We start from the raw sequence: 25,624 nt of genomic DNA on the forward strand, positions 1-25,624 counted from the left end.
GATTTAAAACTAATAGAGCTCATTTAGCCACCGGGGTCTTTCAGTCAGGACTAAAAGAACAAACCGCATTTCTGCACATTTGTGTTCATGTTGTAGTTTAGAAAGGCCTGGAACTTTCTCAGTGCTGCTCATGGAACAAATATGGCCTTGTTTCCAACGAAGCTGCTGCTGATTCACCCGTTATTTTAAACCACCTCAATCTGGTGCTTCTAGTTTTGTACCAGGATAGTTTTGTACCACTGTTCTTATTATTTAATAAGCTGTAAGTGCATAAATCCACATGAAATGTATTTTTTACAAGTCTTTTAACCATGTAGAATGATGAACAAATAGTATTTAATTAATATGTTATAAAATAAATGCATAATTAGATGACGAATTTAATAGTGAAAGATATGGACACCACCAACTAATAACATTTTTTAATTTTAACTTCAATTTCCTTCGGGATCAATAAAGTATCTATCTATCTATCTATCTATCTATCTATCTATCTATCTATCTATCTATCTATCTATCTATAAATAACATTTATAATGTGTTATATATGACATTCATTTGTTATATATAACATCCATGTGTTTTATATAGAACATCCATGTGTTTGTTTTATATAGAACATCCATGTGTGTTATATAGAACATCCATGTGTTTTATATAGAACATCCATGTGTGTTATATAGAACATCCATGTGTTTTATATAGAACATCCATGTGTGTTATATAGAACATCCATGTGTGTTATATAGAACATCCATGTGTTTTATATAGAACATCCATGTGTTTTATATAGAACATCCATGTGTTATATAGAACATCCATGTGTTTTATATAGAACATCCATGTGTTTTATATAGAACATCCATGTGTTTTATATATAACATCCATGTGTGTTATATAGAACATCCATGTGTTTTATATAGAACATCCATGTGTTTTATATATAACATCCATGTGTTTTATATAGAACATCCGTGTGTGTTATATAGAACATCCATGTGTGTTATATAGAACATCCATGTGTTTTATATATAACATCCATGTGTTATATAGAACATCCATGTGTTTTATATAGAACATCCATGTGTTATATAGAACATCCATGTGTTTTATATAGAACATCCATGTGTTATATAGAACATCCATGTGTTTTATATAGAACATCCATGTGTTTTATATAGAACATCCATGTGTTTTATATATAACATCCATGTGTTTTATATAGAACATCCGTGTGTGTTATATAGAACATCCATGTGTGTTATATAGAACATCCATGTGTTATATATAGAACATCCATGTGTGTTATATAGAACATCCATGTGTTATATATAGAACATCCATGTGTGTTATATAGAACATCCATGTGTGTTATATATAACATCCATGTGTTTTATATATAACATCCATGTGTTTTATATAGAACATCCATGTGTGTTATATAGAACATCCATGTGTTATATATAGAACATCCATGTGTGTTATATAGAACATCCATGTGTGTTATATAGAACATCCATGTGTTTTATATAGAACATCCATGTGTGTTATATAGAACATCCATGTGTTTTATATATAACATCCATGTGTGTTATATAGAACATCCATGTGTCTTATATAGAACATCCATGTGTGTTATATAGAACATCCATGTGTCTTATATATAACATCCATGTGTGTTATATAGAACATCCATGTGTTTTATATAGAACATCCATGTGTGTTATATAGAACATCCATGTGTGTTATATAGAACATCCATGTGTGTTATATAGAACATCCATGTGTTTTATATAGAACATCCATGTGTTTTATATAGAACATCCATGTGTTTTATATAGAACATCCATGTGTGTTATATAGAACATCCATGTGTCTTATATATAACATCCATGTGTGTTATATAGAACATCCATGTGTTTTATATAGAACATCCATGTGTGTTATATAGAACATCCATGTGTCTTATATATAACATCCATGTGTGTTATATAGAACATCCATGTGTTTTATATAGAACATCCATGTGTGTTATATAGAACATCCATGTGTGTTATATAGAACATCCATGTGTGTTATATAGAACATCCATGTGTTTTATATAGAACATCCATGTGTTTTATATAGAACATCCATGTGTGTTATATAGAACATCCATGTGTCTTATATATAACATCCATGTGTGTTATATAGAACATCCATGTGTTTTATATAGAACATCCATGTGTGTTATATAGAACATCCATGTGTCTTATATATAACATCCATGTGTGTTATATAGAACATCCATGTGTTTTATATAGAACATCCATGTGTGTTATATAGAACATCCATGTGTTTTATATAGAACATCCATGTGTTTTATATAGAACATCCATGTGTGTTATATAGAACATCCATGTGTTTTATATAGAACATCCATGTGTGTTATATAGAACATCCATGTGTCTTATATATAACATCCATGTGTGTTATATAGAACATCCATGTGTTTTATATAGAACATCCATGTGTGTTATATATAACATCCATGTGTGTTATATAGAACATCCATGTGTCTTATATATAACATCCATGTGTGTTATATAGAACATCCATGTGTGTTATATAGAACATCCATGTGTGTTATATAGAACATCCATGTGTGTTATATAGAACATCCATGTGTTTTATATAGAACATCCATGTGTGTTATATAGAACATCCATGTGTGTTATATAGAACATCCATGTGTGTTATATAGAACATCCATGTGTTTTATATAGAACATCCATGTGTGTTATATAGAACATCCATGTGTGTTATATAGAACATCCATGTGTTTTATACAGGTCCTTCTCAAAAAATTAGCATATTGTGATAAAGTTCATTATTTTCCATAATGTAATGATAAAAATTAAACTTTCATATATTTTAGATTCATTGCACACCAACTGAAATATTTCAGGTCTTTTATTGTTTTAATACTGATGATTTTGGCATACAGCTCATGAAAACCCAAAATTCCTATCTCAAAAAATTAGCATATCATGAAAAGGTTCTCTAAACGAGCTATTAACCTAATCATCTGAATCAACAAATTTACTCTAAACACATGCAAAAGATTCCTGAGGCTTTTAAAAACTCCCAGCCTGGTTCATTACTCAAAACTGCAATCATGGGTAAGACTGCCGACCTGACTGCTGTCCAGAAGGCCATCATTGACACCCTCAAGCAAGAGGGTAAGACACAGAAAGAAATTTCTGAACGAATAGGCTGTTCCCAGAGTGCTGTATCAAGGCACCTCAGTGGGAAGTCTGTGGGAAGGAAAAAGTGTGGCAGAAAACGCTGCACAACGAGAAGAGGTGACCGGACCCTGAGGAAGATTGTGGAGAAGGGCCGATTCCAGACCTTGGGGGACCTGCGGAAGCAGTGGACTGAGTCTGGAGTAGAAACATCCAGAGCCACCGTGCACAGGCGTGTGCAGGAAATGGGCTACAGGTGCCGCATTCCCCAGGTCAAGCTACTTTTGAACCAGAGAAGCAGCACTGGACTGTTGCTCAGTGGTCCAAAGTACTGTTTTCGGATGAAAGCAAATTTTGCATGTCATTCGGAAATCAAGGTGCCAGAGTCTGGAGGAAGACTGGGGAGAAGGAAATGCCAAAATGCCTGAAGTCCAGTGTCAAGTACCCAGAGTCAGTGATGGTCTGGGGTGCCATGTCAGCTGCTGGTGTTGGTCCACTGTGTTTTATCAAGGGCAGGGTCAATGCAGCTAGCTATCAGGAGATTTTGGAGCACTTCATGCTTCCATCTGCTGAAAAGCTTTATGGAGATGAAGATTTCATTTTTCAGCACGACCTGGCACCTGCTCACAGTGCCAAAACCACTGGTGAATGGTTTACTGACCATGGTATTACTGTGCTCAATTGGCCTGCCAACTCTCCTGACCTGAACCCCATAGAGAATCTGTGGGATATTGTGAAGAGAAAGTTGAGAGACACAAGACCCAACACTCTGGATGAGCTTAAGGCCGCTATCGAAGCATCCTGGGCCTCCATAACACCTCAGCAGTGCCACAGGCTGATTGCCTCCATGCCACGCCGCATTGAAGCAGTCATTTCTGCAAAAGGATTCCCGACCAAGTATTGAGTGCATAACTGAACATAATTATTTGAAGGTTGACTTTTTTTGTATTAAAAACACTTTTCTTTTATTGGTCGGATGAAATATGCTAATTGTTTGAGATAGGAATTTTGGGTTTTCATGAGCTGTATGCCAAAATCATCAGTATTAAAACAATAAAAGACCTGAAATATTTCAGTTGGTGTGCAATGAATCTAAAATATATGAAAGTTTAATTTTTATCATTACATTATGGAAAATAATGAACTTTATCACAATATGCTAATTTTTTGAGAAGGACCTGTATATAACATCCATGTGTTTGTTTTATATAGAACATCCATGTGTGTTATATAGAACATCCATGTGTTATAAATAATATCAGTTTTAGCTTATTTCTTGACGACCAATGTCAGCATCTTATAAAACAATACATAAATAGAATAAATACATAACTTGTTTTGTCTTATTTAACTTTTTGTATGTATTAATACAGATGTGTGTGTGTGTGTGTGTGTGTGTGTGTGTAAACCACCTTCTTGTTTCTACACTCACTGTCCATTTTGTCAGCTCCACTCATCATATAGAAGCACTTTGTAGTTCTACAATTACTGACTAGTCCATCTGTTTCTCTGCATACTTTGTTAGCCCCCTTTCATGCTGTTCTTCAATGGTCAGGACCCCCACAGGACCACCACAGAGCAGGTATTATTTGGGTGGTGGTTCATTCTCAGCACTGCAGTGACACTGACATGGTGGTGGTGTGTTAGTGTGTGTTGTGCTGGTATGAGTGGATCAGACACAGCAATGCTGCTGGAGTTTTTAAACACCTCACTGTCACTGCACCACCAACCATAAATGTATCCAGCCAACAGCGCCCTGTGGGCAGCGTCCTGTGACCACCGATGAAGGTCTAGAAGATGACCGACTCAAACAGCAGCAATAGACGAGCGATCGTCTCTGACTTTACATCTACAAGGTGGACCAACTAGGTAGGAGTGTCTAATAGAGTGGACACGGTATTTAAAAACTCCAGCAGTGCTGCTGTGTCTGATCCACTCATACCAGCACAACACACACTAACACACCACCACCATGTCAGTGGTAAGAATGATCCACCACCTAAATAATACCTACTCTATGGTGGTCCTCTGGGGGTCCTGACTATTGAAGAACAGGGTGAAAGCAGGCTAAAAAGGTATGTAGAGAAACAGATGGACTACAGTCAGTAATTGTAGAACTACAAAGTGCTCCTATATAGTAAGTGGAGCTGATAAAATGGACAGTGAGTGTAGAAACAAGGAGGTCTGTTGGTCGGCCTATCAGCTGGGTCATTGGGACCTTATGTTAGCATTAATGATACTCAACATCCTCGTACCAATGTATTTATCATATTGCTCAGTCCACCTTACCAATTTGCCCAGTGTAAGAACTAGGCGTTGATGGTTGCTATTACCACTAGCCACTTTTTTTTTCACTGCATATTTATTCTACCCCTGATAATGCCCACCATGGTGAGACAGGATCAGCATTTCAGTGGGCAGTGTGGTGATCTCAGTCATTCCCCTGTACAAAGCACTTGGAATGTGGCAAATTTCCACATTAATATGCATTGGATAAAAACTTAAGTATATCTACAAGTACCTGTGTTCATTCTATTTAATGTTTTAGTCTGTCCTTATAAAGAATAAACAATTTGTTTTATTTTAAACGTGGGCAGAGTAAATATTTTTACTTTAGGCCTTGAGGCTTTATTCTTTTCTCCGTCACTGCATTCAAGCCAGCCGTCGTTTAAAGTGCTGTTTGCAAATGTGGATCATTCTGGAGAGCATTTGTAAAGCATTAAAGCTTGTCTTAGCAGCAGAAACAAAACAAATAATTTCTAAACTATTTGCTCACCTAACTTTAACCTTATTGCATGCTTTACATAAACAAGAGTAAAATCTGGTGTGCAGCAGCAGAGCTTCCAGGGTATAAATAGTATAAATCAAGAATCGCACACAGGTGGTTTGTATTTATAGGACAGTCACTATAGATGTATACAGGTTATAATTACTTCCCTGTGGTGACAAAGCACAGAGATTTGTTAACAGTAGAATGTTGAATACTGGTTACATCTAGTAGCCGAGTCAACACACACACACACACACACACACACACACACACACACACACACACACACACACACACACACACGTACAGCATTTATAGGGTTACACAAATGAGGCACTTTTTTGGAATCCACTTTTATCACCTCAGCTCAGCAGGCAGGTGGTTTATAGGTATATGATATGCTATATAGTTATATGTTGTATACCTACAACAACCAAGTACTTTTAGGAATATTACAGCTAGGGATGTCCCGATCCGATCTCACAGATCGGGATCGGGGCCGATCAAGGCATTTATAACTGATTGGAAATCGGCTTTGCTAATGCCGATCATAACCCGATCTTTTGTTTTACGTCAGCATGTCCGCTGTGTGGAAATACTTTAAATTGGAAAGTGAAACGAGTCCAACAGCGGTGTAATGTCTGTAATGCGAGCGTTTCACGAGGCGGTGGGAGCAGAGCTGCGTTCATTACTGTAGAATTTTACTGTTTATATGGTGTGCGAGTCGAGGATCACTCCGGTTTACAAAACAATAACTTTTAATCCGAGTATGAAAACTTCAGGAGCATAACATACAGCTTTTACGAGTTTACGTGTTACAAGACTGAACGACATCTCAGTATCAAGCTCTCTGATTGGCTTAGTTATGTAACCGAGCGTCGTAGTGATGCACTCGCTTAATAAAGAAATAAAATACACGGTATATTCACAAATTGTCGGGAGCAGAACACTTTATTAACTTATTCTGTTCCGAATAGCGGACAGCCAGAGCCGAGCACGCTATCCCATGCACTATGGAAGCCCCAAAGGGTCAAAACACACTCACTTCGCATAGACCCGTCCATCAAACCACTGTCACAATACAAGCACTTTAAGAACTGGCTTTCCTTCATAACAAAAGAGTGACTTTCCATTTTATTTTGGTATTCAGGGTTTACTGTAATGCTGTTAAGTAACTTATTTGTTTTTTTATATTTAAGTTAAGCTGCTACACCACTTGTGAGTGGAGATTTTTGTTCATTTTTAGTGTATCACTGCATTAAACAGAATTATGTTCTTTGAATATAAAGTTCAAAGTGAAACTAATTATCTCACTTCATTTTTACTACAATGCTGCACTAGGTTTGTTTACTTTTATTTTATTTCAGGCCATTTTTTTCCTACAGTGCTGCAGAGCTATTCAGTTGTTAAACAAATACATTGGATTAATTTGAATAACTGTAATGTACTTGAAGTGTGCACTGTGTAAACAGTGTTATCTAGTTATTATCTAGACAATATCTAGAAAATACAAGTATCGGTTTGAGAATCGGTATCGGATCGGGATCAAAATTAAAGATCGGGATCGGGAACAATTATTAAATGTGATCGGGACATCCCTAATTACAGCATCTCAATACAAAACTCTGTTACCAACAATAATAATAAATATTAGTGTACCATATAAGTCTTGTCGTTTCAAAATCTAAAGTCAGCATTTCTCTCCAGTGCTCTGTGTTTGTGCCAATTAAAAAAAAAAAAGAACTTTTTTTTTAATATATTTATATGTATTATGCATTTTCTCCCCTTTTTCTTTTGACTTTTCTATGGAGAGACACACCCTGATCAACACACTCTTTCCCCACCTCTGTGCAGATGCCATCAATCAGCCAGCAGAGGTCATAGTGCATCAGTTACGAGGAGTCCCTATCCGGCTTAATACCCCACCCCAATATGAACAACAGGCCAATCGTTGTTCATGTGGCCACTCAGCCCAGCTGGATGGCAGAGCTGAGACTTAATACGATGTATTTGAAATCCGAACTCTAGTGCGCTAGTGCCATCCCCCCCCCCCCCCCCTTTAAGCTTTTTTGCACATGAGGGAAAAAATTTTGAAATCTGCTGGTTAGTTCAGGTAACAGACACACAAAATCTGCCCTGTCCTACCGCTGCACACTTACAACATTTTCTGCTTATTCTGCCACGTAATCCTCCTGCCAATAATAAACTCTGTCTGGAAGTAGATTGTAAAGTAATATTTTATTTAACTGAAATATTAATGAGAAAAACTGCTTCGTTTTATGGAAATACTCATAACTCTGCTGATAAACTCTCAATCCACATACTGATGCAACAATACATAAAAAGATGTGTGTGTGTGTTTTTTCTTTTGTGGTTACAGCTGCATATTTTTGTGTGGGAATGTCTCATCTTACAACATCTTAGCGAGCATAATTTGTCGAGATGTGCTTAATTCCTGCAAAGCTGAATTGTAGTTCTGAGTTGATATTATCTCTTGTTCTTGGGAACCGTTTTAACCGTTATTCACACCGGATGTGACTTGCAGGACTTCCTTCTACCTTATCCTATTGCTGCCCTGTCCAGGGTATTCATGTCTTGTACCCACCGTTTCCCGGTGGAGCCGTGCCTGCTGCGAACCTGACAGAGATAAAGTGCTAGATTAAAATAAAATTTAATAATACAAAAATATCCACATTGTGAGCTGAAAAAAGCAAAATAATACTAATCCAAATGTGCCGGATTTAACATGCAGTTAGTCTAACAAGACAGCTTCTGTTTGTGATGTTATTGCCTAATAAATGTGTCATGCTTTAAATAATGTAAATGTAATAAGTTACACTGTTTGGATAAGAACTGCATCAGTTTTTCTCTAAATAAGAATGTAAACAGTGAACTGGCGCATGTGCACTGAGGTTGAGTCTCAAATCAGTCTGAGCTCTCTGTAACGCTGTTGTGTAGAGCTCTGTAGGTTCAGTCTAGGCTCAAATCGAACGTTAGCTGTTAAATTAATTTAAACCACTGTTTTGACAGACACCGTTAATCTACCTCCTACCAACCTCTTGGTTGGTTATTGGTCGGGTGCTCCGTTTTCCTACCACAGTCCAAAGACACGCAAGTGAGGTGAATTGGAGACACTAAATTGTCCACGACTGTGTTTGATATAAACTTGTGAACTGATGAATCTTGTGATGAACTACAGTTCCTGTCATGAATGTAACCAAAAGTGTAAAACATGATGTTAAAATCCTAATAAACAAACAAATAAACATTATTTACATATTAACATATTTGGTTATGGTTTAGCTGTGTGTAGTTTACAAGTTTGTCTACAAGTCATTTCTCGCTCTGTTTCTTTCAGGTCCTGTGGCAGTGGATTCGGGTCGTCCTGTATCCGAGGACGAGTTTTTCTTTCTTTTTTTTTTTTTTTTTCCTTCTTGGATAAGGGAAAAGGTTGAAGGCCAAGATGCCGAAACCGGTAAGTCATGGAAGTTTGTAGCAAAAATGAGTTTTATTCATAGAAATGTATCAACTGCATGCTAATGTAAGGAGTAAAGCTTTACTTGTGTTTAAAGCTTTCACCTTTTGTTTGAATTGAGACCTGGTTATGAGCAGGCTTAGTTGTAAAGTGCTTGTTCAGTGGTTTGACTCAGAAGAAAGTGCTCTAAATCTTAGCAATATGAACTGAGGTTTTCTCTGAATTGCTTGAGTAGAGCAGCGTTTATATTTTTTTTTTGTTGGCTGGCCAAACTCTTGACTAGAGCAGTTTTGGGGAAGAACTGCTTTGGTTTTTGGCATGGTGAAGTGTATGAATACGATTCAGAGTTTATTATTGGTCTGCAGGGGGCATGAAGCACGAGGTTAAAGGAACACAGATGTTGGAAGGTTTAAAAGAGGTCATCTGAATTTTTTTTGCTTCTTTAAACTATATTGTCTTCTCTGTCTGATGGCCAAGACCGTCTATGAATGCAGGTGTTTTTAAAAAATGATGAGTTTTAATTTACACATGCGCAAAAAGCTGAAATCAAAGTGACAGTGATGTTCTTTAGATATTTCACATTAAATATGACATTATGAGGATACATACTGCTCAGCAGGCCTCTGACTGGTGGCTTCATGTGTCAGTGGAGGCTTGTGTGGTCCTGTGGCCTTCCTCATTTGCATTTGTAATTGTAGATACATTGAGTGAAAATATACAAACTCTCATTTGTGATTACATTCCTGCATGGGGTACCGTACCCCCACCTGAAAACATGCAAGTGAGGTGAACTGGAGATACTAAATTGTCCATGACTGTGTTGGACATAAAACTTGTGAACAGTTTCTGTCATGAATGTAACCAAAGTGGAAAACATGACGTTAAAATCCTAACAAACATTGTGTGTTAAGTTATTAAGAAGTTAGGAGACCTTGGAACTACAGCAGATTTACATGGAGGAGAGAAAAACTGATGTAAGATTGCAATGAACAATTATTTGACTTGTGGATAAACTTCAGTCAACCTCCAAATTCTAGCTGACCGGCAGACACGGGGCACAACAGTGTCAGCTCACTCCATCCATTGCCATCTGAATGAAATGGGACACTATGGTAGGAGACCCAAGGGGACCCCACTGCAGACACAGAGACATAATACAGCCAGACTGGAGTTTTTAGATCTTACCTGAGGAAGTGTTTCTAGAAGAACATGCTGCTGACAGATGGGACTATAATAGAGCTTTTTGTGAAGTACATAGTTGTACTGTATACAGAAAGGTCAAACATGGTGGAGGTTCACTGATGTTTTGGGGTTGTTTTGATGCTTCTGGCACTGGAGACAGCAGAGATTTCTAAGCTGTTTTGAAGAAATTGAAATATCGAACACTATGAGACCATTCTCAGTGATCGATGGTGTGAAGTGAGCTACCCTAGGATTACAATCAAAAGTAAATGAGTTGGTAGTAGAAGCTGAGCACACCTAAATATTCTCATGATTTCAGCAAACTTTGTACTGATTCAGCCTTTACCTCAACAAAACCTCCTCTCACGTTTCAGTCATCCTTGTGTACCTTCTTTGTCACTTGGGCTGCACTGTTCATTTCAGAAAAAAACACCTACACGCTAAGGTTGCTATTTTAGGCTATTGTGCGGAGGTGCTAAAATGCAATTTACACCCCGGTGAATGTGCATTAGCAAAGATTTAGGGTCAAAAACTCGCACACTCGCATGTCATGGAGGTTTATTGACTTTGGCATTAAATTTACCTTCACTAAAGGCTTAAACTAACAAAGTGTGGCTATATAAGCAAGATAACTGGTCATAAAGATAAGCATTTAAAGCTAATATTGACAGCTGCTGAAGCCACTGATTGTGTTATTAATGCCTGTGGACCCTAAAAGAATGATAATCTGAGTGATAAGTGCAGCACACTTAACCAGAGTGTATTTTCTTTTTGTAAAACTTCCAGAATCTCTGATTAATTTTTGACAAATATTTTCTACATGTTTATGACAAATACTGTTATATAAATGTGTGCATTCTAGTGTTAATAGATGTTAATTAATCACCAGTTAATCAATAACAAACAGATTATTGTTCATAATTGCTCTTTTAAAGCCTTTGAATAAAAGGTCATTAAATTAATTTCCAATCTAAGTTGTATTTGAACTGGGAGTGAAGCTACAGATCTCTACAAACATGCGGTATGTAAAATATTGCCTATCCAGCTATTGGTTCCATTATATGAACTATTGCTGGAATTCAACAAATATAGAAGTTTTGGGAAATAGCTGCACCATTAAATGGCGTGGTAATGGAATATAGAGTGAGAGAGTAGATATTACACCTGGTTTGAAGGGCGGTATGCTATCATGGTGACGTGCCTGTTAAAACATAGGAGAGTGAACAGATTTACAATATCCTTTATTGACAGCCACATGAACAGATCCATTGGCTTGAGTGTTATTAGGAGCCATGATGAAAAAGGGATGCAGGGATAATTATACAGACTGCGACTGGAGGATTTAACAGGATGGTTGAACCAGTGAAGGACAAGATCCACTTAGAATAAGGAAGAGGAAGACTGGGCCAATAGGAGCTTAATCCGGGATGGATTGAGAAAAGTTAAATGCGTATGAGGTTAGTAAGGAAATGGATGGAATTTGATGGATGTTGGATGGCTTGGAGGAATTGGATGCAGGAGTTTTTTTACACAGTAAATGGTGTAGACGGCTGATTTGTAACTAGGGATGTAACGATACACTCTACCCACGATGCGATTCGATTCACGATACTGTGTTCACTATACAACTTGTTTTCCCGATTTTCCTTTTTTTTATTATTATTTTTTTTTTAAACAAAATGAAATTGAAGACAAATTATGACAATGTTTGCTTTTATTATTTCTTTAAAAAAAAAAAAAAATACTGTATTTGTGCTCATCTTTTATTTATCTAAATAATGAATGCCCTTTTATTTCTGAGGTAGCTACAAACTATGCCAAATAATCCTTATTGTGCAAAAAAACTGAAATAAAAAGTATCCTCACATAAATACATTTGGCTGGAAAATTCCAAACCTGGCAACTTTGTGAAGTGCCGTCAGCCAGGCGAGTTGAATAGCGCCAGTGCCCTCTGCTGTTTAAAATGAATAACGATTCATCTTAATCTCTTGATGCATGCTCAATAATCCAGGTACACAAATCCACAAAGTTGAATCCGTTCATCTGGACACGAGTTTGTTGTAGAGAAACGTTACGTCACTCATCCAAGTGACTTCTTCAGTCAGACTTTGTGGATTCATCTTAAATGAATATCCGATTCGAATCGTGGCACATGTCGTGTGGTGCATCGTTACATCCCTACTGTTTACATTTTATTCAGGGAACGAGCGCTGCCACTGAGGTCAGAGCAGAGAAATGTTTTAATGCAGTGATGTTGTTTAAATCATAAACGCTGGAACTGTTGTGCTTTAACATTTCAAACACAAGCAGTTTTGTGTAAAACCAGTATAAAGTCTGATTGTTAAACTTATATCATGTTAGCACGTTATATCTGTGTAGGCTTATAATGTTGGAATAGTGACTGACATGAAGTATTTTTGTCCCGTAAGACAAACCTGGAATCCACGGTTTTATTTACAGTGGTACCTCTAGATACGAGCTGCTCCACATACGAGCTGCTCTACTTACGAGCTCGGCTCTGGAACGAATTAAACTCGTATCTAGAGGCACCACTGTATTGCTCTGAAAGCTTCACTCTCGACTGTCTATAGAGGAATCGTGTCCTTGCATATGTGGATTGTTACTGCGTTCGTAATAATGTTGTTTGCAACAGTCGTGGCTCGACAAACCGTACAGTATATGGTGTTTTAATTTGTTCTAAACTGCCGACACGCCTCATTTCTTTGGCAGGTTCTTCCCCTCTTCTGTCTTTTTTATTTTCACCATTTTGAGGAAACCTCTCTCAACTGTTAAGTCATGCTAACGCTATCTGTATAGGGTTTTTTTCCTGACCAGGACAATAGGGATGAAACACTAAAATGCAGGTATGGTAGGCAGTTGGGTATGAGCAGTGACGTTGTTTCAAATACTATTTTAAACCCCTCAGTCAACCAATCATTCACGAATATAAAACTGAGGACTCACATACGAAGATAAATAAAACAAAAATGAAACAAGAAAGACACGAGCTGCGCCCGGAATCACATACTTACAGAGTACGTACTAGATTGGAGGAAGTATGCACTACTCAGCCGGTAAAAAAGTACATACTTTCAGTACAGAAGTGTGCAGTATGCACACAACACCGCTACGTACTACATCCGCCATCTTACTAACGTCGAGTGATGACGTGAGGACGTGATGACGTAATATCACCATAGTTAGACTCATTACAGACCCCATCGCCAAAATTTTGGATATTTATCGTGTTTTTGTCTTATTTATCTTACTTACACTTGTGAACAGAGGACTCCGTTTTCCGCTATCTATCTTGTTTCTTATTCCGCTTCAATCACCTACGCAGCTCCAGTTGCATTATGGGATACATTAGCGGACCGCAAGTGTGCATCGCTTGCATACTCAAACAAGGCTGCCCAGTAAGTAGGTCATCCGGGTACTTCTCGCGTACCTCTTTATTTATACTATGTATTCGGACATACTAACCGCTCTCGCGTACTCATTTCGCGTACTATTGAGTATGGAAGTATGCGATTCCGGACGCAGCTTATGACTTGGAAATATTATTAAATAAATAAAAAACTTCAGTGTTCCTGCCATGAATGTAACCAATGTGTTAACATGGCATTAAACAATAAAATAAACAAACAAACAAACAAATACCATTGCACCCCACACATGCGAAATGCAGAGAAAAACACAAACAGCTGATTCGAAAGGAAATAAACTCACATAAAAGCACCCGTAAGTTTCCCCCCAGATATACTAGTCCAAAACTAATGATGCTCATGTTGAGTCTGTTTTAATGCGAAGTCCAATCAGAGCTCTTCCCCATCTGTACCAGCAGTTCTCTAGTCTGGCTCCTTCATGCCTCATTGCTCTGTAAACCTCCCTCTCTCTAACGGCGCTGGTTCGGTGTTATGAGGGTCCTGCATTATTTACAGGATGAGCAGAAGGTGCTCAACGATGCCGTCTTCCTCTCTCAGGGAGTGTTTATGAGCTGATGGACGCCACAGGAAGAGGTCCTGCATGTGGCCTCGCGTGTGCCTGTTTTTGCTTGCACTTTTTTGAGAGGAGTGTAAAAAAGGCCGCTGTCAGTTAGGAGGTTTGGACCAACATCCTGTGGGAGGAACTGGAGTGGAGTTTGGGTGAAGTCATTTGACGAATTGCTTTCACAGCTACAGAAACAAGCTGCTTCATTTAGGATTAATACAATTTAAACCATTCGATGAAGAACATGATTGTAAAAAGTTAGTAGTGTTTTTAAAGAGCTCTTGGATTTCTGCTATATGGGGGGAATTGGTGGCTCGGTGGGTAGCACTGTCGCCTCACAGCAAGAAGGTCCTGGGTTTGATTCCCAGGTGGAGCAGCCTGGGTTCTTTGTGTGGAGTTTGCATGTTCTCATGGAGTTTTAACAAAAACATTTATTTATTTTCATAGAGGGAGCCCAAACATTTTGTATGTCTTTCCATATGAAAACATGTTTACTTCTCATCTGTTAGTGGATTATACACAGGAAAACCATTCACACATTAGCCCTGCTTTTAATCAGCCCTAACGAAGGCCAAGTTTTGACTTCTCTCACTGTTTTCATTTCTGACAAGGCCATCTCCTCTCTTATCTGTAGCACATGGCCACCCATCTAACATCCTGTTCACCTTCTTTTCCTCCCGAAGGTTGCTGTGCTCTCTAAGCTCATAATGTGAACACTTTTTGTTTCAAATAGGTTTATTTATTTATTAGGATGAATGTCATGTTTACACACTTTGGTTACAGTCATGACAGGACAGGTAGTTACACAAGATTCATCAGTTCACAAGTTTAATGTCAAACACAGTCATGGACAATTTAGTATCTCCAATTCACCTCACTTGCATGTTTTTGGACTATGGGAGGAAACCCATGCAGACACCGGGAGAACATGCAAACTCCACATTTACATTTTCAGCATTTAGCAGGCGCCTTTATCCAAAGCGAGGGCAGCACAGTGGCTAAGTGGGTAGCACTGTCGAACCCAGGACCTTCTTGCTGTGAGGCACAGAGACTCTCACACCAATCCCCAGTATCCCCCAGCTGGTAATCCCTCTCTTAGACGAGCAAATAATTGTCTGTATAGGTAGCAGAACTAAAATTCGAACTTGTGAGCTTGAGACGTCAGCTCTAATGTGCTAGTGTGTTTTACTGCTGTGCTGTCCAAACATCCAGAAAAGGAAACATGCTTCTAATCTCTTTATTCATGCTTACTTCGTTTCTGTGAGCTCTTGCACATCTTTTTTTCAGTCTTTATAAAAGAAACACTACTGTGTAACCATTAATTCGTCCCGTTGGCCTTTACTAGTCTGAGGAAAACAACTAGTTCATCGTTTTGGAGATCCATAACTTGGTCACGAACTGTTCGTGCCGAACAATTCACTCAGCGCATTTAATTAGCCTGGCCGCTTTTGGTGTGTTTTGGCTCGGGCGCATAAACAAAAGGCCAGGCATTTCACGGCTGATTGCAGGACATTAGCTGCCTGCTTGACACAAAGAGCCTGCCGCTCGTAAATAGTGACCCAGAAAAGATAATTAAGCTCTTTTGCGTCACTTCTTTGCCGTCATACCATGTGTCTGTGTGTGTGTGTGGTTAAAGTGGTGGGGGATATAAACGTGAATGTTCATGAACCTCCTGCTACCAAATCATATTTACACAAGCAGTCAGCCACTTTGGGTTTGTGCCTAGGTCTTGTTTTCTTACTGTTGTTAATGTTGAATCAAATTGTGTCTTTGGTGGCCTAGTGGGTAGAGCTGTGGGTTAATAAACAAATTTTATCTGCTCTTGATTATCACTGATACTATTAGTAGTTTTGCTATTAAATTCTTTAACACAAAGGAGAATAATAGCTGTAATTAAGAAGAGTTTTATTGTTGACTCTTCTCCAGAGATGCGTATAATATCGGAGACTACCTAACGGATACAAAGCACCCACATAAACCTTTCCTGCATGTAACTCTCAAGAGTAAACACGGCGTTAAAAGATAGATGGATGGATGGATGGATGGACCAGAGATGTGTATACGTTGCTCGTTTGTTGTGTGCTTTGTTTTTATAGGCAGTAATCTTGTTTCCTGACATCCTAGACATGTTATAATTAATCTTTTGCATACTTTACTGTTGTATGGCTATGCACTGGTGCTACTGTGTAAATCGCATTAGCAGCAAAGCTACAATGAAGTCTGTGGTTCTAACCAACTAAGCTAATAAAAGTACCTGATTAGTAAGCATTTTGATGGAATTACCTGCAGTTTCTTGCAGCTAATAAATCAGCACACCTTCACCAGTCATGCCATGCACACTTTTAAAGCCATTATGTATATACTGGCACATATACTGGCACCTATACTGAAACAGTTGGCCGTGTCGGTCAGAATGGATGGTCAAAAGGATTCTTTATCAGTTGAGTGATTTCTGGTCTCTGCTGGCTGCTACGTGATGCTGTTCTGTGTGAACTCGTCTCTGGTAGGGTGAAAAGAAGTGGTTGTCGGGTGCACATATGTTGGAGGATAAGGAGCAGGGGCTAAAAAATACAACTGGTAAGTGGATACGACTAGATTTGAGGAAAGAGGGGAAAATTAGGGATGTCCGGATCACGTTTTTTTTGTTCCCGATCCCGATCTTTAATTTTGATCCCGATCCGATACCGATTCTCAAACCGATACTTGTATTTTCTAGATATTGTCTAGATAAGAACTAGATAACACTGTTTACACAGTGCACACTTCAAGTACATTACAGTTATTCAAATTAATCAAATGTATATGTTTAACAACTGAATAGCTCTGCAGCACTGTAGGAAAAAAATGGCCTGAAATGAAATAAAATAAAAGTAAACAAACCTAGTGCAGCATTGTAGTAAAAATGAAGTGAGATAATTACAGTTTCACTTTGAACTTTATATTCAAAGAACATAATTCTGTTTAATGCAGTGATACACTAAAAATGAACAAAAATCTCCACTCACAAGTGGTGTAGCAGCTTAACTTAAATATAAAAAAACAAATAAGTTACTTAACAGCATTACAGTAAACCCTGAATACCAAAATAAAATGGAAAGTCACTCTTTTGTTATGAAGGAAAGCCAGTTCTTAAAGTGCTTGTATTGTGACAATGGTTTGATGGACGGGTCTACGCGAAGTGAGTGTGTTTTGACCCTTTGGGGCTTCCATAGTGCATGGGATAGCGTGCTCGGCTCTGGCTGTCCGCTATTCGGAACAGAATAAGTTAATAAAGTGTTTTGCTCCCGACAATTTGTGAATATACCGTGTATTTTATTTCTTTATTAAGCGAGTGCATCACTACGACGCTCGGTTACATAACTAAGCCAATCAGAGAGCTTGATACTGAGATGTCGTTCAGTCTTGTAACACGTAAACTCGTAAAAGCTGTATGTTATGCTCCTGAAGTTTTCATACTCGGATTAAAAGTTATTGTTTTGTAAACCGGAGTGATCCTCGACTCGCACACCATATAAACAGTAAAATTCTACAGTAATGAACGCAGCTCTGCTCCCACCGCCTCGTGAAACGCTCGCATTACAGACATTACACCGCTGTTGGACTCGTTTCACTTTCCAATTTAAAGTATTTCCACACAGCGGACATGCTGACGTAAAACAAAAGATCGGGTTATGATCGGCATTAGCAAATCCGATTTCCGATCAGTTAAAAATGCCTTGATCGGCCCCGATCCCGATCTGTGAGATCGGATCGGGACATCCCTAGGGAAAATACATAAATAAAATTAATATGACCTTGTCAATGAAGTTCTGCTTCATACTGGATCATTAGGCAAAATATCCAAATAACATTTGTTAAGAAATACCAGTATATCCTAATGGTTTAATATTTTATGTACCAGCACAGTGGCTCAGTGGGTAGCGCGGTCACCTCACAGCAAGAAGGTCCTTGGTTTGATTCCCAGGTGAGGCGGTCTGGGTACTTTGTGTGGAGTTTGCATGTTCTCCCCGTGTCTGCATGGGTTTCCTCCAGGAGCTCCGGTTTCCTTCCACAGTCCAAAGACATGCAAGTGAGGTAAATTAGAGATACAAAATTGTCCATGACTGTTTGACATTGCTGCTCACGCCTCCTTCTACCCGCGTGCAGCCCTTAGCGGAACCCCTTTTCACCTATGCATTCTGCACAGGCGCCTCTCTATCTGCTAATCAGGGTCTTTACACAGCCAATCGAGAATTGGAAACACAAAATTGTCCATGACTGTGTTTGATAATAAGCTTGTGAACTGATGAATCTTGTGTACTGAGTAACTACAGTTTCTGTCATGAATGTAACCAGTGTAAAACATGTTAAATCCTAATAATAAACAAACACGGCCAAACAAAGGACCCCCCCCCCACATAATCCGGTCATCCTGTCCTAGCAGAAACGTGTCTGCCTCAGGCACTGCCAATTATGCCAGCTAGATGGCGCCCAGGCGACCAGTGGCAACGCCGAGTTTCGAACTGAGGAGTTCAGAATCTCTGCGCTGGTGTGGTAGCGGAATGTCCCGCTGCGCCACCTGTGCGTGACATTTGAAGTTTTTGACGTGTACAAAGTGGTTAAACCCGTAGTGAACATGCCAAACAGGTGCTTACTTCTCATGACCATAATCATTCATAATAATCACTTCTCTTTTCCCTGCTCCATTTAGCAGCACACACCCGTTCACATGCACTTCTGTTCAGCTCGGTCAAACACTGCTAACATGTGCCTGTATAAACTTCAGTGAGAGCGGAGATGAAAAGCTCAGTGAGCGAGCGAGCTACATTTCTGCTGATGTTTAGCCTGACGTGTTGTTTCCAGCTCAAACGTGCTTCACAGGAAGTGACAGAATGTATTTAGTTTGTTTTAGATGTCAGCACATCTTTGCTGAATTCTTTGATCTTCTAAACCTCCACTAAGAACAGAGTCGTGCTCAGTGCTGAGCCGTTAATTCATCTGTTCAGACTGTGTGGAGGAAGTGTAAGAAAGGTCAACAACAATCGGCTATTATTTGTAGTCGCGAATGCCTTTGTACGTTGACAGTGCAGTCACATCTTGATTTGCATGTATAGCAGAAATGTGGAACAGCAAACTACATACAAACTGGTATTAAAAGTAAGACAAAAGAAGATAGTGTTCTTGTGTACTCATTTTCATGTGTTTAGTACAATATGAGCTTTTTATCTCTATAAATGGGACAGTATAATAGTGCAGTGAATACAAGGTGTATTACAAAAAATTGATAAAAACTTACATTAATTTTCACTCGAATGCCGGGTGTACACTAATCGAGTATTCACTTGTTTGTTCTTTTAAGGTCTTGTTTTGTCAAATTTTCAAAATCCCTGGTTGTAGGTCATGTGCTTTGACATGTTTGCTCCTGTCATAGACTAATACGTTTTTATTTTATTGGTCTTTTCAGATAACGTTATAGATGGATAGATGAATGGAGGGATAGATAGGTAGATGGATGGATGGATAGATAGATTGATGGGTAGATGGATACATGGGTAGATGGATGGATGGGTAGATAGATGGATGGATGGATGGATGGATGGATGGATGGATGGATGGATGGATGGATTCATGGGTAGATGTATGGATGGATTCATGGGTGGATGGATGGATGGATGGATACATGGGTAGGTAGATGGATACATGGGTAGGTAGATGGATACATGGGTAGATGGATGGATGGATGAATTGATGGATGATAGACGGACGGATGGATGGATGGATAGACGAGTGGATGGATGGATACATGGGTAGACGGACGGATGGATGGATGGATACATGGGTGGATGGATAGATAGATGAGAGATAGATAGATAGATAGATGGGTGGATGGATGGATAGCTTGAAGTGTAAGTAGGTCATCATTTGAGTACACCATGTTTCCACCACTAACTAGAATAAAAGAGCTCCATATCTATAGGATACACAAATCACCCTAAAACATGGGTAGTAGGGCTGTCGCGCTAACCGCAATTTTGAAATATCGCGGTATAGACCAGCCAACCGCAGGGCATGCCAAGCAACCGCATCACCGCGATATTCACGTTTTTTCTTTCTTTCTTAACTTTTTTTTTTTTTGCAGGGTCCATCTTGTTTTATACGCTTACAATCGGGCGTAATAAGTGTTAAATAAGTTCATAATGAAAATGAGCTAGGAGCGACATTTTCCCGCAACCTGTTCGCATGCGTTGCTGCTGAGTGTCAGGCTTTGTGTTTTAAAATGTAAACAATCACAACAGGAATTATAGGCAAGTTTATTAATGATCAAATTGAGTTCACACTCAATAAAATACTTGTAATTTAGACTATATTCAAACAGCCTTGGTGAACTAAAACACTTAATGACGGTTAATATGGCATTGCAGCCTGCAAATATTCTCTTGCTGGCTTGCTGGAATGATTTAAATGTATTTTTTCGTTGAATAAAAATGTATTGAAACGAATAATAACTTAAAATGTAGTATATATTATGTTAATTATACCTACTAAATAGATGGTTAATAGTGACGCGACAACCAGGCTAGATTTGCTTTGATCTGTAAAGTCGCATGCAGGATCAGTACACGTGTATTAGTGCAACATCGGTAACGTCGGGAACATCTCTACCCCACTCAGATCCTCTCTAAACCACATCAGATGAACATGTTGGTTCTTCTAGCGCGCATGATAACGCAGGTTTAAACTCTTACAGACTTTATTCTTTATTCTATTTTTTTTTACCATATTTTGATTAGATGAGCATTTAAAATATTTAGCCTAAACTCTTTTTTTTTTCGTTTCACAGTGTATATCTATCCTAGGCTAGAAGCTAAATTTAAACCTTTTTTAATAGAGAAAAGACGCGCATCCCTGCTCTGTTCTGTATTTAACATTAAACATGCATTTCATTGGTCTTAAAGCTGTCTCATCTTTGTCATTATAAAGCAATAATATACCGAATCATAGCCTAACAATAAAGCTTGTTTATATAGCTCTAAAATCCAGATTAATTAAGTAATTTTCAAAAACAAAAAAAAAACAAAAAATGGCGATATCACCGCATACCGCGATATTGAGACAGGTTGAATATCGCAAGGGGAAATTCTTTCACCGCGACAGCCCTAATGGGTAGCACTGTCGCCTCACAGCAAGAAGGTCCTGGGTTCGATTCCCAGGTGGAGTGGTCCAGGTCCTTTCTGTGTGGAGTTTGCATGTTCTCCCCGTGTCTGTGGGTTTCCTCCGGGTGCTCCGGTTTCCTCCCACAGTACAAACTTGAATCAGTTCATTAAAACTTGAACTGATTAATCTTGTGTAACGAGTAACTACCGTTTCTGTCATGATTGTAACCAAAGTGTGTAAAATCCTTATAAATAAATCAATACATTTAGATTTGTTAACGGCATCTATTAATAATACCAGATACAGTATGTTCTTTTACTAGATTAAGATGACTGTTTTGTTTCATGACACATGCTGGAAGTAGCCTGTGTCAAATGAGTATGTTTGGCAGATATACCTCATTGTTGGTGCTCTTGAACTTGTCTTGGTCTCAAAAAACATGTTTGTGATCGTAGCCCCACCTGAGTGTATGTTTTATAAGATAAACTGGAGTTAAATAGAGAGGAAAGGAAACCCTGACACATGGATATAAGAGACTAAGGTAACTCTATTCCAACAGGACGGCTCGCTGGATCACCTTTCTCGTGTGTGTGCATTTATATGAGTGTGTATATGTGTGCAGAGTGAGAGTGGTGTGTGTGCATACATTAGAGAGAGTGATAAGTACAGCCTGTTGCTCAGTACGCTAGCGTACTGTCGGTCAGCATGTAACTCTGCACCAAACAGCATCCGAAGGGACACACATGAGCACCCATACTCACAGGTGGAGGAGGGATGACCCTAAGGCCATTCTTCACCCATCAGATCATGCATCAGCGGACAGTCACCGTCTGCAACCAATCACAGAGCTCGGTCAGCTGCTCTGTCTCAGCAGAAATGCAGGCAAGGAAAGGAGTGCTGTTTTTGTAATGAAGTGAAGTGTTTAGCCTGAGAGTGCAAAAACGTGGGTGGGTGCTTGATCCACCAGTCACCCGTTGTAACCCTCAAAAGTGCACCTGAGCAGCTCAAAATAAACATCAGAAAACCAAGTTCCCTATTTTTTTTAAGAACAGCATGTGGTTAAAAATACAATTGATGACTTAGTGGCTAAGGTACTGGACTAGTAAGCAGAAGTTGCCACTGTTGGACTCCTGAGCCATTAACCCTCAATTGCTAGAATTTTACTAGATAATAATTGTACACTGATCAGCCAAAGCATTAAACCACCTCCTTGTTTCTACACTCACTGTCCATTTTTATCAGCTCCACTTACCATATAGAAGTACTTACTGACTGTAGTCCATCTATTTCTCTGCATACTTTGTTAGCCCCCTTTCATGCTGTTCTTCAATGGTCAGGACCACCACAGAGCAGGTATTATTTAGGTGGTGGATCATTCTGAGCACTGCAGTGACACTGGCATGGTGGTGGTGTGTTAGTGTGTGTTGTGCTGGTATGAGTGAATCAGTCAATCAGCCAGCGCTGCTGGAGTTTTTAAATAGTGTCCACCCACTGTCCACTCTATTCTCCAATGTTGTATAATAAAAATAATAATAATAAACTCTTGGACAGGCCACCGTTATTTTGCTATGGCAGGAGAAAACTCTTCAGTTTGAAGCGTGACTTTTCTGAGCTGCCTCACTCTGACGTCTTTCTGAAGCAGCTATTCGATCGCCTGAAGGTGTCTGAAATTGGTTCAGATGCTCACAAAGCGGGCTTTAAGAGGTTCTTTCATTCTGTTTCACCTTTTCATTCCACATGCTCACATGCCATGTGTAACCGGCTCACGCGTCACACTCCTGATCCCTCAGCGTTAAAGGTTTTGACCGCTCTCTGAAAACACAATGTTTTGTGACGTCAGGTCACGTTTTTCTGTGCACATGAATGAAACGGTCACGTCTTTGCCCAGAACCTTTGTAATGTAGGGTATTGAAGTACTTTTCTTTTGCAGCGAGGTCAGTCAGCTTCAGTCAGGATTTTAGAGAACTAAATACATGTTTTCAATCAATGTCAGTGATTTTTCACACATTGCTTTGTGTAAGTGTGAGGTTCTGAACAAACCTGACAAGGTCTAAATTGTGGTGACTGTTGAGTGTTCCCAGCATGCAGTGGTTTTAACTTACAAAAAGGTGTCTAAGCAAGTCTTAATTTATGTGCAAGGTGAGCAGGGACTATCCCACAGAAGTGGTACTGTAGATAACATTGCTGAAAAAGTTAATGCTGGCTGGATTCCCAGGTGGAGAGGTCTGGGTCCTTTCTGTGTGGAGTTTGCATGTTCTCCCCGTGTCTGCAGAGGTTTCCTCCGGGAGCATCAGTTACCTCCCACAGTCCAAAGACGTGTAAGTTAGGTAAATTGGAGATACAAAATTGCCCATGACCGTGTTTGACATTGAACTTGAACTGATGAATCTTGTGTAACAAGTAATTACCTGTCCTGACATAAATGTAATCACGTAGGATTCCCCGTGCTGATCCCTGTCCACCCCCGGGAAGCTTCTACAGTGGGCATGTGAGCATTAAAACAGGACCATAGAGCATGGACGAAGGTTGCCTGGTTTAATTAGTCATGTTTTCTTTTACACCATGTGGACGGCTGGCTGTGTCACCTACCTGGGCGAAGATGGTGCAGGATGCACTGTGGGCGGAAGGCAAACTGGCATTGGTAGTGTAATGCCAACTACCTACCTAAACATAAAGTAAACCAAGGGTTTGAGGAAAATAAAAAACACTTGGCCTTAAAATTGGTCAGATCTCAGTCGTCTTGAACATGCTGGACAACCAAGTCCGATCCTTAAATGTCCTGCAACTTACGTCTTTGTGACGGATAACACCTTAAGAGGTCAGATAGAGGCTCGAATTGCAGATCACTTTATTACTGATAAGGTCAGTTTGTGAACACAATTCATCGACGCCTCAGTGTATGGGGCTGCATAATAACAGGCCAGTGAAAGTGCTCACGCTAACTCTTGTCCATGGTCGAAAGCACAGACAACCTGTTTGCTGGCGTCAGAAGGTCGACTGGTTTGACGAATCCTGATCATGTAAATGCTAAACAAGCCCAATTTACAATATTAATTACTGTTACTGTATCTTTGTTTACAATGCTACCATGTTGAGCTTTTTATTTGACAAAGCCTCTACCGATGGCAAAATTTGTGTCCTTAATTTAAATCATTTTAAATGGTAAAACTATCAGTATCAAGGATTTTCTTTAGTATTTTTTTCTGCATGTTTTGACTAAACCAAATCTTATCTGTGCTTTTCAGATCAACGTACGGGTGACTACGATGGATGCCGAGCTGGAGTTTGCCATCCAGCCGAACACCACAGGCAAACAACTGTTTGACCAGGTAGGTGCAGTGCCTCCCTGAACGCAATACCTCCAGTACCATGAAATCTAGACTGGCAAACGTGTTAATTACTCAAAAACTGTAAAAGGAAGGACTTCATCAGTGAGCTAAACAACTTTTCTGTAGTTATGCAACTTTTACATTTTGCACATCATCTAACCTTGTTTCAGTAACTGAGGACGAATTGTCGGTTCAAATCCACGGTCTGCTATGCAGCCACTGTTGGGCCCTTGACGAAAGCCCTTAACCCTGTCTGCTCCAGGGGCGCCTACAATGGTCGACCCCACGCTCTGACCCCAGTTTCCAAACAAGCTGGGATATGCGAAATAGAAATTTAATGGACTGTATGTGTGTATGTGTATAAATGATAAAAAATAGGCGTTCTTTCTTTATTCTTATTTACTGTGATCACATGACATTACACGCATGAATCTTTTGTGGACACTTATCAGTGATTGACAATGAAATGTCTGAACAGCTCCGGTGCCACTGTTAGTTCATCATCCTTCTCATAACTGTG

The 25,624-nt window shown here is 39.2% G+C and overlaps 1 protein-coding gene across 1 annotated transcript in view; it reads left to right on the forward strand.

Annotated features, from left to right (window-relative positions):
- Positions 1 to 25,624, forward strand: part of LOC134328225 (radixin) — a 49,492-nt gene that overhangs the window by 760 nt on the left and 23,108 nt on the right. The window contains exons 2-3 of the mRNA XM_063009302.1: positions 9,353 to 9,469; positions 25,021 to 25,104. Of these exons, the coding sequence (XP_062865372.1) occupies positions 9,458 to 9,469; positions 25,021 to 25,104 (96 nt within the window). The 5' untranslated portion in view covers positions 9,353 to 9,457. The remainder of the gene's footprint in view (positions 1 to 9,352; positions 9,470 to 25,020; positions 25,105 to 25,624) is intronic.

Source organism: Trichomycterus rosablanca, chromosome 15, assembly GCF_030014385.1.
Source record: "Trichomycterus rosablanca isolate fTriRos1 chromosome 15, fTriRos1.hap1, whole genome shotgun sequence".
NCBI classification, from domain to species: domain Eukaryota; kingdom Metazoa; phylum Chordata; class Actinopteri; order Siluriformes; family Trichomycteridae; genus Trichomycterus; species Trichomycterus rosablanca.